The sequence below is a fragment of the Psammomys obesus genome, unplaced genomic scaffold, assembly GCF_907164565.1.
Source record: "Psammomys obesus unplaced genomic scaffold, mPsaObe1.curated_primary_1811, whole genome shotgun sequence".
Taxonomy (NCBI): Eukaryota; Metazoa; Chordata; class Mammalia; order Rodentia; family Muridae; genus Psammomys; species Psammomys obesus.
The window spans coordinates 5,793,930-5,810,668 of NW_026587032.1; the positions used below are offsets into that span (position 1 = coordinate 5,793,930).

The 16,739-nt window shown below is 50.5% G+C and overlaps 1 protein-coding gene across 1 annotated transcript in view; it reads left to right on the forward strand.

The window, feature by feature from the left end:
* Nucleotides 1-16,739, forward strand: part of Galnt10 (polypeptide N-acetylgalactosaminyltransferase 10) — a 137,118-nt gene that overhangs the window by 56,075 nt on the left and 64,304 nt on the right. Inside the window, exon 2 of the mRNA XM_055602748.1 lies at nucleotides 13,988-14,090. Coding sequence (XP_055458723.1) covers nucleotides 13,988-14,090 — 103 coding nt within the window. The remainder of the gene's footprint in view (nucleotides 1-13,987; nucleotides 14,091-16,739) is intronic.

Consider the following 16,739-nt stretch of genomic DNA (forward strand, 5'->3'; position numbering starts at 1 on the left):
CTGGATTTTATAAATGTGTCATTTTAAGAGCACATGCAATGGGGCTGGAGAGATGGCTCAGCAGTTGAGAACACAGGCTGTCCTTCCAGGACCTGAGTTCGGTTCCCAGCCATCCACGTTAGGTGCCTTTCAACTGCCTTTACGTCCTGTTGTTCTGGAACATCAGATCCAGTAACTAGGAGGTGTGATGCCCTCTCCTGGCTGCCTCAGGCATTCCACTCACATTAACTCACTGACACACACACACACACACACACACACACACACACACGCATGCATATCTACCCTACACTGGCACTGCTTGGTCTGTTGAGCTGTGTTTCCTCGTCCACAACTTGTCAGAGAGGAGCTGTAAACAGCTTGGATTTGGAAGAGAAGGATGTGATTGCTGGGGCTAGAGCAGGGCCCAGCTGGGCATGGCCCGGACTCAGATTCGGCAGGCCCACTGAAGTAACCACAGCTGCCGTCAGGCCTCTCTCTGCAAGCAGAGGCAGGCTGGTGGAGGGGCGTGATTCCAGCAGCCGGGACGTCCGGTGTCACTCAGCAGGTGAGCTACTGAACCCCTCAGTCAGCCTTGGGACCCCGACCAAGGAAGGCTAAGCAGCTCCGAAGTTGGGTAGCTCAGTGGGCATCCATCTTTTTTGATATGTTTGAGTCATCCCTGCGTGACCACGTGTAACGAATCCATATCGGCTGCCTGTTCACAACTGGAGTTCCCCAAATCCCAATGGGAGTTTCCACCCTCCACCCTCCTGGTTCTGCCTTCAGCTCTCCTCAGTTCCCTGTGACGAGTCTCAAAGCTAGAAATGTGTGGTTTATGTCCCGTGTGCACACCAGCACTCTCCAGTTGGGTGGCTGGGGATTCAGGTATTATCTTAGCCAAGCTAAGAGCCACAGTGGGTCATCAGGAGTGTTTCTGTTAAGACTCAGGCCCTCTTCGAAGACAGAAGTGGACAGACATCCTCAGTCCTTCAGTGTGAGACTTTCACCGGTAGCCCATGCCCAAGGACGGTTGGTGATGGACACTTCCATGTTCCTGGACATTTGCTGTCATGGAACTCTTAACAGTTCTGTTCTTTGACCATCCATCGGGGAGGTGAGCAGCCTGCAAGCCATGGTGCGTGCTTTGGGTGAGGCGTGGCTTTAAAGTGCCAGGTCCCAGTGCCCACCCGGTGGCCACTGGAATCCACCTGCTGGGACCACTGCAGGTGGCCCACGGTGACCTGTAGTGGCCACTGTACAAAGGATGAGTGACACGGCTGCAGAAGCAGCGGCCTGGGTGTGTGCCTCGTCTTGCAAGCGAAGGTGGAGCCGAGTGGTTTAACAGGATCCAGTGTCGGCCGACCCTGCTACAGAAGTTTTCCAAGGCTGGGGGGGGGGGGGGAGTAGCACGAGGTCCTGCTGTGCTTTGAGCAGCTGTTTTCTGGCGAGGGGGTAGAAGTTAAATGCACAATGCATCGTCCGTCCTTTGAGCGGTGACGTGTCGCCGAAGTGTGGCCCAGTGTCTGCAACCTATATGGGTGGTCATGTGGGATCCCCTCAGGAAACCAAAAGGCACCCCAAGAGGGGAGAGCCCTAGAAGCCAGAGATTCAGTTGAGTGGGGACTCAAGCGAGCCACCAGAGTGTCTCTTAGCAAAGGAGCCCTCTGCGAGACCCGGTTGGTGGCCTGGTCATTAAAGCACTCGACACACAGGCGAGAGGAGCCCAGTCTCAGGTTGCCAGGACTCCGATAGGTGCCAGGTGGGCATGGTAACCTGTCTGTAATTCTAGGGCTTGGAAGGATAAGACAGGATCCCTAGAGCAAGCTGCCTGGTAAGATAAGACCAGCCACAGCAGGGAACTCTCAGTTTGAGGAAGAGTCCCGACACTAAGCTTGGGCCTGTACGCACATATGCCCATAAACGAACAGGTGTGTGTCTACCTGTGCCAGCCTCCTTGCAGCATTGAAACCCCCCCCCCATTTTTTTTTATATCAGTCAGCTATCTCCCAACTTCCTCACTTGTCCCAGGAGATCAAGGGCTGTGTGTGCCACCACCCTGGAGGGATTATACCAGTCTGATTAATTACAATTCGTGGGGCATAATAGGCAGTGCCCTAAATACCACTGGCGACAAAAGTGGGAGCCTCCTCGATCCAGATCTTTGGCCCTCCCTGGAGCTGAGTCTACATCCAGAGCCTCTGGGCGGAGCTCGGTGGGCTATTAGATGATGGGGGGCGAGGGGAGCTTGTCGGTAGGAGTCTCCTGGGGTCATTTGTTTGGGGCCCTGTTCTTCAGAGCCACAGCACGTCAGTGTAAGAGACAGATGCGATAAGAAGGCCATGGAATCAAAAGCAGCTGCTTTGAGTGATGGCTGTGGGCAAATTCCCCTAAGCCTGGGGTTAGCCAGGTCCATGTTCCTATCCCATTATCCCTAGCAGTTCCATCCTGGGCAGATCCTAGTGAAAGAGAGCCCAACAAACGCTAACCCTGGGGACGGGGAGTGGGGAGAAAGCCACCCTGCCTCATCTCCTTTTGAATGTGAGGAAGGGGGCAGCAGATGGGGAGACCACGGAGAACGACTGAGGCACCAAAGGCCTGGGTGGGGCCCAGGACATGACAATGATGAATATGCCAGCCAAGCAGAGAAAAGCAGCCAGGCTTCGGGAAGGGACTCTCCAAGGTCAAGGGTATGAAGATGTCACCCTTGCAGGGAGTTGCTTTCAGCCTCTCTCTGCTTGCGATTGCTTGGCCAGAGTTTCACGGCATCTTGCACTGTGCAAGTGCCGACGCTGAGGGTGCAGAGAGCCAAGTTCTCGTCATCCCTACCATTAAAGAGCCCACGGGGAGGCAGGGTCTCACAGACAGGACGTGCACAGGGGCCTGACAGGAAACGTTGTGCATGGGCTGTGGTGCTGCCGGTGGTAGCTTGGAGTGACAGTGGGTGATCTGTGGAAACTCCGGGGACTTCAACAAGCTAGAAAGGGAGAAAGAAAGGCGAGGAACACAAAGTCCAGTGGAAAGGGAGGGAGCCTGTCTGAGTGTTCTCTGGTGCTAGGCTCTGGGTTTGTTTTCTCACTATTGATTCTGGAAAGATCCACAAGAAAAGGGTCATTTCTAGGGCATAAGACTGGGGCTTGGGAATGGAGAAACTTATTTTCTACTGTGTGCTTTTTTTTTTTTTTTTTTTGAGTCTTTCTTATTTGACTCTTTCACAGTTTGTCTTTATTATTCCTATAATTGCAAATCAAATTGCAGGGTTTGGCTTTCAAAAAAAAATGCAATGAATGGTTTGGATCAGACCATTAGTTTTCAGGCTTTCTTTTAAAAATCAGCAAAGCACTTTCTGCACAATCTTACCCGAAAGCCTAATTAATATGTACCAGAGGGGGAAGCCCCTCAGGCTGGCATGCCCTGCCCCACCTCCTGGCCCCAGCATCTCCACACATCTATTGCACAGCTAGAAGAACATCAGGTTTGGTGATTCCTTTCAGGCCCATTTGCCTCGTCAGCTCTGTGTCTGCCCTGTACTCATTATGAAAGCTGGGGTGCTCCAGCCCTGAGGACTGGCTGAGGCCTACACGGTAGCCACAGACCTTGTGAGAAGTGGTAGTTGGCACTAGCTGAGTGTCACCCAGAATCCTGGGATGTAGGGAAACAGGTCACTTTTGGATTGCTTCACTTAGGCTGCGGTGTCAGCAGCATGGTTTGTATGTAAAACACCCCCAACAGTCTGGTGTATTTGAATGTTGTCCCCTAGTCAGTGGTGCTGTGTTGGGAGGCGTTGAAACCACTGGGAAGTGGGAGCCCGGTTGGAGGAAGTGAGTAGCTAGGGCGTGTATAGCCTGTCGCCACTTTCTGTCCCAATCTCCGTTTTTGATCCCACCAGATGTGAGCAAGCAGCACCATGTTCATGACACCACGGCCTTAAGCCACAGGGTGGACTGTATTCTCACTTCGAGCCAGAATAAATCCTATCCCCTTCGGTTGCTTCTTGTTCAGTTTTGGGCCACGGCAATAGGAAAAGTTAACAGAACAAAGTGATAGAGAAGGGGCTGGCAAGAGGGCTCAGCAAGGGTAGGCTTGTGCCACCAAGCATGCCGCCTGAGTGCCACACCTGGTGGAAAGAGAGAACTGACTCCCACAAACTGTTCCCTGACCTCCGAAACTGCATTGTAACACACACACACACACACACACACACACACACACACACACACATACACACTGCTCCTGCTCCTCCACTCTGCCTTCCCATCCTCTGGGTTTCTCTGTGTAGCCTTGGCTGTTCTGGACTCACTCTGTAGACCAGGCTGCCCTTGAACTCACAGAGATCCGCCTGCCTCTGCCTACCAAGTGCTGGGATTATAGGCTTGCGCCACCTAGCCCAGCCCTCCAGGGCCCTCTCATGTCCAGGATGCCTAACAGAAACTTGTGACCCCACAGAGCCAAGTAAAAAGAATGGGTGCAGCCCAGACGTGTTCTAGAAGGTGATTTGCAGATATCGCCATCTTACGAGAGAGCTGTAGGGGATGAGGAAGAGCTTTCTGTTGTTGTCCTGACAGCTTGTGCACGGTGGCAGGCCGCTGTTGAACAGGTGTGGATCAGGGTCCTGTGTTAAGCTTTGTGAGGTACAGGCCACACACTTGCTCTGTTGGTATTCAACAGATTGCCCTAAACCTTGGCGGCTCAGAACTGGAGAGGCGGCTCAGGGGGTTAAGAGCATTGGCTGCTCTTCCGGAGGACCTGGGTTTGAGTCCCAGAACCTACGTCATACCTCCCAACAGTCTGTAACTCCAGTTCCAGTTCTCTTCTAGCCTCTACAGGCACCTGGCACACACATGGTACACGCATGTGGCGTCTGCCTTGCCACATCCTATTGACTGGGACATTCAGAGGATCTGCTCATGTTTAAAAGGAAGGAGCCAAAAGCCCATCTCTTGGTGGGCTTGTCCAACGTTCTAGAAGAAAACATATGGTGAAAGGTTTTGTTCGCAGCCAGTTTGGAAAAATAGAACAGAAAACAAAATGGCGTTAAGAGGTACGATTGTTCTCTGTTGCCAGTAACGAGATATCACACATTTTAAAGCCGGGAACCCTATAGGTCTTGACTCCAAGTGAGCCTGACTGGATTTTGTCACAAGAGCAAAATCAAGGTGTCAGCCAGCCTGGGCTCAGTTAAGAGTCTGTTTCTAGTTGGTGGCAGAATTGAGTTCCTCGTGGATGTGGGATTGAAACCTGCACTTCATTACAGGCTATCTGATGAAACTTGGTCTGTGTTCCTCAGGCCATCCACAGATGGTCTCCTCCATCTTCAGAGCCCACAGCTCCAGGGCAAATTCTTCCCCAGTCCAAATCCCTCTGACGTCCCTTCACGCTGCCAGATGCAGGAACCGCTCAGGTATTTGTGTGGGGTTAGGTGAATTTGGCCACAGTTTGCTTTTGTTTGCCACATAACACTGCAAGCACGGGGTCGGGGTGATCGGGGGGTGGGGGGGAGGCCCTGTGTGTGTGTGTGTATAAATGTAAGCATGGCCGGCTCTCCCACACTCACACCCTTGTGGCTGGCTCACCTTCAAAGCCCACATCCAGGGTCAGTGCTGTTGTGGCCACCACTAGATCTCACTCCACCACTAGATCTTGCTCACAGGTCTGCAGGTCACTGGGTGGTTTTCTGGCCTTGGGCCCACCCCCTGGGCCCCCACCCCCCCACCCCACCCCCGTGCATCTCTGATCACACACACATAGCCAGAGGCCCTGCTTCTGGGCCTGGGATCTTTTGTCTCTTTGGGGATGGTCCGTCCATTAGTTAAGCCAGTTACTTTTTCTGTTGCTGTAACAAAATACCTGATTAAAAGGCAACGGGTGGACTGACAGCTTGAGAGGCGAGGCCACGGCAGGATGGCGGGAGCATGAGGCCGCCGGTCACATCACATCTGCAGTCAGTAAGCAGAGAAGGATGGATCCTGGGGCTCAGCTGGCTTTATCCAGGACCCAGCCCACTCTATACACAATCTGGATCATTCTTGCCTGCTCAGTCAAAGCTCCCTGCAAGCACGCTCACAGACACCCCACAGAAGCCCGTCTCTAGGGGATTGCAAACCCATGGTGATGATGAAGGCTGACCATCCAGGTGGCCCCAGGTCTCCACATGGTCTTCTTTTCTGCTTTTTTTCCCCCAGTGCCCTGGGTCGGGCAGAGGAACTAACCAGCCGGTGAAAGAGTTCAAGTGTCAGGGGCTTAGGTTCAAGCCTCGTTCTGCCTTGTTGTTTTGGCCAAAGCAAAAGCAGGAAGCCAGCCTAGCTCCCAGGAGTGGGGAAGTGACAGTTTTAATGGAAGGAGCCATAAGACATCTCAGGGCAGGGATCGTGGCAAGTGGATACAGAACAGCATGGAAGGTCAGGGCCACTTCCAGCCAGCCTGTCATAGTAATGTGCCCGATCTAACTGAATTCTCTAGAGTAAAAGAACTTTCAATGCCTTGGACTAAGCCAAGGTTTTGGTGAAATGGGCACATGAGAAACTGTTTGGGAATGAGACGTTGTCTCTTCATGGGCCATACACATCAGGCTTGTGGGACAACCTCATTTCCTTTGCCTGTGTGGTACCCCCACCCATGCCCATTCTACTCACCCTCCAGTGCCTAGCCCAGGACCCCTCTGCCACCTGCACCTAGAACTATTCTTAACCGAGAGAAGAACTTACGGTTGTGCCGTCGCTCCTTAGTAGAAGTTTGCAGACTAGAGTGATTTCAGATCTGCCTTGTAGCGTAGACAGAAACCATCACCTGTTTAAAAATGACTGTTTTCTAACAAACAGTAGTTGCACAGTTAACATGGATGGATGGATGCATGGATGGATGGGCTTGTGGTGAATCAGTGGATCATTGTGGGAACAGATGGTTGAGGAGACAGATATAGGGTGCTTCTGAGGTTGTTACCAGAAAATTAATTTCCCTCCTGCCAAAGTTACTGAGATTGCCTGCAAATGTTTCATGTCTACTAGCTTTTCCTTGGTGGGTTTTTGTTGTTGTTGTGTTTTGCTTTTCTAGCCCTGGCCAGCCACAGATTCCCCACCCTCCCTGGGATTACAGGCACGTGTGACCACGCTCAGCATCCTAGTGCTTTGAAGAAACGAACCGGAATCAAAACCCAGTTTTGCATTGTGTGGGAGGAGCATTGCGCTCTTTCTTATGAACTCCATGGTTGTGGGCAGGCCAGCAGGGTCCCCAAGTCTCCTCCCTGCTATACCAATCACTATGTGGAGACTTGGGGGTGAGTTGGGGCGGGAGGCGTCTATTCAGGTAAATCTTCGAAATGCTGTATTAAATAAGCAAAGTTAGGTCACTTTCTTTCTGTGGGATTTCAAAGTGCCTTTATTTAATGTGTGCATGCGTGTGCGGATCTGTGTGGGCGAGCGTGCACGTGGGGTTGGTAGTGTGCATGTGTGTGGAGACCAGGGAACAATCTTGGATGTTATTCCTCAGACACTGTCCATATTGCCTTTTTGAGGCGGGGTCTCAAAGGGTCTCTCACCGGCCTGGAACTTGCTGAGTAGGTTGACCAGCCAGGCAGCCCCTGGGGACCTGCCTGTTTGTGCCTTCTCAAGTGTTAGAGTTACAAGCTCAGGACACAAATCACTCTTTTTTTTTTTTTTTTTTTTTTTAATGTGGCCTCCGGGGATTGAACTCGGTTCCCCCTGTTTTACAAAGCAAGCGCTTTACCAGCTGAGCTATTTCCCAGCCCTCAAAAGAGCCCTTACCATGCTAACATACATTTTGGCGAGGATGCAGAGAGGGAGGCAGCCTAACATTTTAATCCCATCCATTCGCAAGTTTGTGATTCTTGGCTTTAGACACGCTCCCCGTGCCTCACCATTCCCTTACCTGTCCCCAGAGCCCCCCCTCCTCCCTGCCTCACTCCACAGTAATACCTCTGTTCTTTCTTTTACTGGCTTTACCCTCCAGCTACTTATAGACGCAGAGGCAGACAGCACTCCCTTCTGCGTCTGCCTTCCTTCGCCAAGCGTTATTGTGTTTTCAAGGTCTGTCTGTGTAGAAGCAGCTATCAGATGTCTGCCCCTGCTACGGCTGAGCGGTGTTCTGCTGCGTGCCTGCGCCATGGCTTGTGTGTGCTGGACACTGCTTGATTTGTGTCTTTGGCCAGTCATGGCCAATGCTGCAGTGGACACAGGCGTGCCCAGTCCGAGTCTCTCCTGTCCATTGCTTTAGGTGAGGAGTCACTTGCTCGTCACGTGATCACCCTGTTGAACCTTTTGCGAAACCTCCAACCTTATCCACAGGAGCTGTGTTCCCACTGGCATTCCCACCCATGCTAACACGGGCTCCAGTTTCTCCGCCACACCCTGCCAATACTTGTTTTCTGGTTCTTTAATTACACTATCCTGCTAAGTAGCAAAGGATGCTCCCTGTTAGGTTTGAGTCCTGTTTCCCTAATGGCCAGTACCCAGGGTTCCAAGTGTTCTTGCTGTACTCCGAATGTGAATCCTTCAGCAGTTACTCTCTACAGATATATTCTAGTCCACAGCTCGTGCCCTGAAGAACAAAAGGTATAATTGTAATTAATCCCAATTCAGCAAACTGTATGCTGTGTCTTGTTTAGGATTTAGCATACAGCATAGTGGCACACACATTTAATCCCAGCACTCGGGAGGCAGAGGCTGGCAGATCTTGTGAATTAAAAGGCCGGGTTGGTTTCTGCCAAGGCTGCATTGTGTCTGCAGATCAGTCCTTTAAGGACTGGCATGGTTTTGTGTTTGAGGCAGGGTCTAATTTTGCTTCCCAGGCTGCTCTGAATCTCATGACCTAATTCCACCTCCCACAGGCTGGACTCCCACCTCTGGGAGAAATGACATTGTAACATCGAGTCTTTCTAAATTCTAATAGAACCTGAGTCCTGATTTACCTAGAGCTCTGACTCCTGGCACCGATTTGTAGTTTTCAATCTGTGTCTTGGATATTTTGCTCAGTTTGTCCCATAAGTATTTGATATGTTGGCACTGTTGTAAATGATGTTATTGTTTTGTTTTGTTTTTTTATTTCAGTTTCCAATCTTTCTTTGCTAGTATTTAGAAACTAAATTGACGTTTTCTGGCTCCCATGAGCCCACTGGCCTCGGGGTTAGGAATGCAGACAGGAAGCCAACTGGCGTGAAGGAGGCAGAGTGAGAGTTCAAAGCCTGTGCCATCTTTTAGAAATCACTTCAGGGTCAGGTGAGCCCTCTCTCTTTAGAGTTATGCAGCCCATTAAACTGACCTGCAGCCATTTAATCAGAGGATAGAGTTAATCTGCAGAGCCCTTTCTGGTTTTAAATCCCCTTGACTGTGTTAGGCATGTCTAATCCCAGCATGACCTTCCCTCCATCCAGAAAAAAACATAAAACAGAGGCAGATCTGCCCATCCATTAGTTGGCAAAATGAGACCTGCTTTTCTGGAACTCACAGTCTGGGGAGACAGGCAGTCCTCAGATGAAGGGCCAACGAAACATGAAATGTGGAGCCCTGAGGATACACTGGAAAGCCAGGGCAGCTTGCCTGAGGCTTTCCTCTTGGACCAGGGTGGTGCCAAGGGTCTAGATTTTAGATCCAGGAGATGGCATCTATTTCCCATTTGGTATTGGATTCTGAGATTCTCTGGGGCATGGTACTGGTTAGGTTCAGTTGTATTCTCATACCACTTGGTTCTGGTCAAAGTAAGAAAACAAACAAACACACACACACACTTTCTCAAAACCTCAGGTCTGGTTGAGGCTGATGTACTTAGCCTCATTTGGGTCTTAGTTGTGAAGGCTAGAATAAGAGTGGTCCTCAGTTTGGGAGAGGAAGTATTTTCTCTAGATGAAAACAAAGTAGGCTACATCCCCACTTCTCTCGAAGGAGGAAACTGAGCAAAAGCACGTGGGCATCAATACTTTTTTTTTAAAGATTTATTTATTTATTATGTATACAGTGTTCTGCTGCATACCAGAAAGGGGCACCAGATCTCATTATAGGTGGTGGTGAACCACCATGTGGTTGCTGGGAATTGAACTCAGGACCTCTGGAAGAGCAGCTAGTGCTCTTAACCTCTGAGCCATCTCTCCAGCCCTCAGTGCTTTATTCCTGAGCTCTGCCGTGGCTCGTTTCTTGCTCAGAGACCTTCTGTGGCTCCCACCTGCCAAGCAGCACTGGTCCAGACTTCCTGCTGCTGTGTGGCTCATCTCTACACTTTGAACCGTGTGTATCTCTCCAGGTCAGGCCTGTCTCTCACCTTCTACCTCCACTTCTTGGTTCATGCATGTCCCCCAGCTGGATTTCGCCCTCATTGCTCCCAGGCAGATCCCTCCCCAGTTTTCCACACCACTGCCAAAGACTCCTTTCCCTGTCACCCCCCCCCCCCCGTGGGAACACTGATTTGTGACTCTTCTAAATACCTACAGATTTTATCTGTACCACCTTTAGGGCAAGACGCTATAGCGACGTGTGTCTTTCCTTATCCTGTTTGTTGAGCCTGTGGCTGTCTTATTTAACTATACATGTTAACTACTTTTCTTATTGCTATGACAACGTCACCAAGAGCGACTTAACGGCAGGAAGCTGTTGCTTTGTTTTTTTGATGTGTGGGTGTTTGTCCGCACGTAGTCAGTGCACCGTGTACATCCTTAGTGCCTGTGGTAGCCAGAAGAGAGCGTCAGCTCCCCTGGAACTGTTGTTACAGATGCTTGTGAGCCGCGGTGTAGGTTCTGGGAAGAAAACTCGGGTCCTTGGGAAGGGCAGCCAGTGCTCTCAACCATGGAACCATCTTTCCAGACCCAGGAAGGGTTTGTATTAATTAATGGTTTAACAGTGGTGACAGTCCGTCATGTCAGGGATGGCACAGTGGCGGTGAGGGTGAAACCACGGGTCACATTGGGCCCACAGTCAGGAAGCAGAGAGAGATGAATGCTGGTGCTCAGTTCATTCTCCTTTTTATGGAGTGTGGGACCCTAGTCCGTGGGGATGGTTCCATCCACACTCGGTGTGTACTCTCCTTCCTCAGTTAAACCCCTCTGGTAAAGCTCTCTCAGGCACTCCCAAAGGGATGTCTACTGGGTGGTGCCAAGTGCAGTCCATGCACCCTAAGACTGCCTGTCACACTTTGTCTCACCCAGAATTCCTTGGACGTAGAAGGCCTTTGATAATCCCTTGTTACATAGATGAATGGAAATCACTCAGTGTCTGCCCTTAAAATTCATGAAGAGATGCATTATACAACCACCCAGATCCCTTCTGCTGCGGTGAAGAGCAAACATGACCAAGGCAGCTCTTATAAAGGAACCTTTTTTTTTTTTTTTAAGATTTATTTATTTTGTCACATATACTGTGTTGTCTCTGTGTACATCCGCAGGCCAGAAGAGGGCACCAGCTCTCATTATAGCTACCTTGTGGTTGCTGGGGATTGAACTCAGGACCTCTAGAAGAACAGCCAGTGCTCTTAACCTCTGAGCCCTTTCTTCGGCCCCCAGAAACAATTTTTTAAAGATTTATTTATTATGTATACAATGTCCTGTCTGCATGTACATCTGCAGGCCAGAAGAGGGCACCAGATCTCACTATAGATGGTTGTGAGCCACCATGTGATTGATTGCTGGGGATTGAACTCAGGACCCTTGGAAGAACAGACAGTGCTCTTAAACACTGAGCCATTTCTCCAGCCCCAAAAAGGAAAGCATTTAATTGGGGGCTTGGTAACAGAGTTAGTCTGTGGTCATCATGGTGGGAAGCAGACAGATACGACACTGTAGCAAGAGCTGAGAGCTTTACATCCTACCCTGCAGGCGGCAGGCAGACACACTGGGCCTGGCATTGGTTTAGAGACTTCAAAGCCCACTACCAGTGACAGGCCACACCTCCAAGACACTTTCACAAAGCGTGGACTGAATATCCAAACATGTGAGCCTATGGGGCCATTCTCATTCAGACCAGGCCACCTTATATAAAGCAACTTTATGCATTTGACTAAATAAGTTCAACCTGGTCCACTCTGATTGTGAGTGTCTGTGTGTGTCTGTCCATCTGTGTGATTCTGTGTATGTCCGTGCATGGACACAGAAGGCTATTAGAATTATCTGCTTAATGTGTGGCTTCAATGAGTGCATGCGATCCTGGAGCAGAATCACCCCAGCTCCTCTGAGGGGTGGGTTGGGACTCTACAGACTCACCCTAACATCTACAGCAAAGCCTGTCCCCCCGATACAACCTGAGACCTGGCTGAAGCTCACAACCCTCTCCGGTTCCTTTTTCAGCCCTCCTGTGGTTTTGTGAGCCCTAGCCAGCTGGGCCAGAGGTTCAAGGCCCCTTGCTGACAGGCTCTGCCAAGTCTGCAATCTCGGGCTTGGAGTGTGTGCTTTGACCAACCTGTCTTCTCCAGCAGACTGCAGTTGGCTTTGTTTCACCATTCTGTCCTCTCCTCAAAGGGTGCCAGGCACACCAAATGGTGATTAAACAAAGATTAGAATTCCATTTGGATGAGTGAGTGAGTGGCTGCTGGGACTGTGATCGATCCTTTTGGAATGTTGACTAAGCACACATGGGCTCCAGACACCGTCACTCCAAACACGTCAACACGCTTCTACAGTTTGCTGTCTAAAGGCATTTCTCGTCCGTCCTGTCATCCTTCCCGACTAGCTCACACCCTCAAGGTGCTCCTTCCCTTTTGTCTTCATCTCCTGTGTCGAGGGGACATTCCGGAAGCTGGGGGAAGGGAAAGTACCAGAAGATGATTGCAAACAAAGAAACTGATCTCAACTTTCAGAGACACAGCCTGAATAACGTCTGGTTTGAAAGTCTTGGTGTGCTCTTTTACATAATACCACCTGATCAGGGTTACTTAAGAGTTGTGTGTTTGGTACAACAGAGAAGGCTCAGGGGTTAAAGCACTTGCTGCTTGAGCGTGAGAGCCTGGTTTTGAATTGCCAGGACTCCTGTAAAAGCAGGAGGCTGTCATTCCAGCACCTGACACTCATTTCTGAGGCTCTGTCCTGGGTGTAGCCATTAGCCAGCCACCTGCAGTTCCAGAGCACCGGAAAAGGGGTTGGGATTGACACGAACCCAAGTGTTCAAAGTCTTAGTCCAAAAAAAGAGAAAAATTCCATAATTATGTTTTACATTGATTGCATTTTAGACAAAGTGGATTGGCTTTAATTAAACATCCTGGGGCTGGAGAGATGGCTTAGCCGTTAAGAGTGTACACTGGTCTTACCGAGGACCTACATTCGGTTCTTCACACCCGTGTCTAGCAGCTCCCAACCGCTGGTAACTCCAGCCCCAGGGGATCTGATGCCCTCTTCTGGCCTCCATAGACATACTCCTCCCCCACCCCCCGACACATACACACACACACATATATATATATACATGTAATTAAAATTTTTTAAAAATCAGTGTTTCTAAAACCAAGTTCATGCATCTGTTTGTGCCTTTGGAGTGCTGAGGCTCGTGAATACTAAGCAGGCACTCCACCAATGAACTACATCCCTTAGCCTCTACTCACCGTTCAGTCTTGTTGTATGACCATGTCTCACTAGGTAGGCCAGTCTGTCCTGGCACTCCCGCTCTCCCTGCCTCTACCTCCCGGGTGCTAGGATTACGGGGGTCGCCCACCACCCCCAGCCCTGCTTTCTTTCTTCACGAGGGAAGCGGGCTTGCTTTGGCTGCCATGTCTGTTTTACATATCCTTCCTGTCGGGCAGCAACACACGCGGCACTTTCCCTCGCAGTGAAAAGAGTATGCCTGTCTTTCCATCCTCCCCGGGTGGCGAGTCTCCAAGGGGTCGTGCTGAGTTTCTGTGTCCCTCTGGGCTCTGCCCACCTAACGGGCACATGGCAGGCACTCAGGAAGACGCCGTGAGGGTGGGAGGTGGTAGTGTTCCCTTTAGTGTTCCCTCCGGGCCTTTGTTATGGCCAATATTTTCCTTTTTCTTCCTGTTCACGCTTTCTTCTTTTTGTTTTTGTTTTTTTTTTTTTTTTTTTAAGGAATTACACAGTCGACAGAAAAAGACACTTGTCTTGGGAGGTGAACAGAAGCTGAAGGACTGGCACAACGAGGAAGCCATCAGGAGGGACGCGCAGCGCGTAGGTACGGAGGGCAGGGCTGCCTGTGGGCGCTGTGTACACGTGGCAGGGGTGTGTGTGCGAGTGCTGAGCGTGTTAGGAGTGTCTGGACCTCTCGTTCACTTCCTGCCTGCCACCATCCTTCCTAATTCCTGTACCCGCCTTTCACCTTCCCGGCCCCTGCTGTCAGGACCAGACCTGCGGTTCTCAGGTTTGCCCTGCCACCTTCAGATTAGCAAGTGACCTTGTCTCCAGCATGTCCCATGTTAAAGCAAGGAGCAATGATTTGACTTGACACAGACTGAGCACAGAGCAAGTTCCAACTTCTACAGCGTGACCAGCCTTTATGGCCCACAGAATCAGAGGAGGCCTGTACCTCAGAGAGGTGCTGTCATCTGCCAGCCCTCACACAGGGAGAGCAAGGCCAGCTTGGGCCTTGAACCCAAGTCTGGAAGGCAGAGCCAGCTCCTCACTAGCTGCAGATTTGGCTGCATGGGCTTGGTTCAAGTTTCCTTTTGCTAGTGGGGCTCTGTCACCCTTCTTGGGAGGCTGGCAGGTAGGGGGAGGGCCAGCACAAGGAGCCGCAGAGACTGTGTGGAAATTCTTCTCTGCAGTGGCCAGACAGAGGCCACCCGCAAGCCTTCAGGGCCGCCAGTGAGTGCCACCCTTCCTGAGCCTCCGTCTCCCCATCTGAAGGTGACCTCATGCGGTCTGCTTGGGCAACCTCAGAAGGTTGTTCTGGGGGTGTGAAGTGAGATGATGGCTGTGAGGCCGCTTTGCTTGAATGGAAAGTGGATACAGCAGCTTGAGCGATTGAAATTGTGTGTGGCGATCTGGTTTTAAGGTGTTGTCCCTTCTAAATTATTCATGACAAAACCAGCTCACTACAAAGCTCAGAAAAGGACGGGCGTAATAACTGAGCTGATGCCCAGGGCATCCCCAGCCCTGACACACGGTACTCTGTGTGCCAGGAATGTTACATGAACGGGGAAGAGTGCTACTTACATTAAGAGAGGAAACATCTGCAAAGAGCCAGCTGGCCAGACAGTTGTGCCTGAATTATTAAAACATTGAGCTGTCTAGCACGGGAAGAAAGAACAACAGAGATTTTTTTTAAAAAATAAGTGACTGCTTAATTTATTGTTTGTTGAAATAAAATTGCACATAAGTATTAAAGAGTAAATAGTTTAAAGTAATTTATGAAGTTGCTTAATTATTTAAAAAAAAAAAAAAAGGAAAAATGGCTGACGAGACAGGAGTGCTAACTACACACCAGGCATTCCATCGAGGAGCTTCCTAGACCATCCCAGGCATCTGATGAGAAGGCAGAAGCCGCAGCCTTGCCAGGATGCTGCGCTGGGGTCCAGCTGGCTGGCCTTTGCTCCCTCTCCTCTGCTCGGCCTTTGGGGTTGATCGTTGTTCCCCTGTGTGGGAGTCTCCTGAAGCCTCACTCTGAGCAGAGGGCAGACCCCTTTCTGGCCGCTGCACCTCGTCGGTGTCAATGCCCTTGGTTTTGTAACACCCAGAGGGCGGTTGGTCTTGAGCAGCCCCTGACTGTTTGGGACCCTCAGCAGGGCAGACCCTTGAGCTGCTTCTGCCGGGGCATGTCCGCTCTCAGCCACTGGAAGCCCCAGAGAGCATGCTCCCGGAACATCAGAGACCCTTCTCTTGACATATCACACACGGATTGCCGAAAACTAATCCACTGAAGCTGTGACTCGAAGCACAGCTCCCCAAGCAGACCTGGCTCAGAGGATACGGCGGCTCTTCCGTCTTTTGTCATCGCGCCATTTTAGAAATCATTTATTACTTATTTACAGCCGTAGTGAGGAGCCAGCCCCAGCCCAGCACCTCATAGGTGGTAGGCAAGCACGCCGCCACTAAGCTACATCCCAAGCCCTTGTTTATGGCACAGATCATGTGCCTCACTTCGATATTAATCAGGTCGTGTCAAGTTTATCTGGTGTTTGACAGTTTACAGTTTTCACTGTGTGGTCTCTTATTTGACTTCCCCAGACAAGCTGCTGGTATCAAAGGAGACAGTCATAGCTTAGAGAAGGTAGACCTTCTCCTGTCCAGGGGGATGCAGTGGACAGGGGGTGCTGGCTCTGGAGGAGGTGCAGGGAGCTTGTAATGGCTTGTACCATTACTGGGATGCTCTGGTCCTCACACCTGGTTCTGTAACCTTTCATGAATGTCAGTATACCTGCAAAGTGAGAGTTCTGAGTCCACTGTACAGAGTTGCTGTAGGGAGTCCAGGACAAAGAACAGGACCCTGGCCAAGTGAGTGCTGGTACCCCTCTCCTTCTTCTCTCTTCCCCTGGCACAGTCTGGGGAGATGGGATGCTTGGGTGAAGTTATTAATCTTGATTGTTGGGGCTGGAGAGATAGCTCTGCTAAGAGCATTTGGTGCTCTTCCAGAGGTACAAGTTTGATCCCAGCACCCATTGTCAGACAGCTTACAACTGCCTTATAACTCTAGCTCCAGGGGACATGATGCCCTCTTCTGGCCTCCACAGGCACCTGCACTCCCATAGGCACATACCCATACACAGATACACACATACTCACACATACACACACAGACACACTTTTTTTTATTAGATTTCTTTATTTCATTATATGCCTGTGTGTGTGTGTGTGTGTGTGTGTGTGTGTGTGTGTGTGTGTGTGT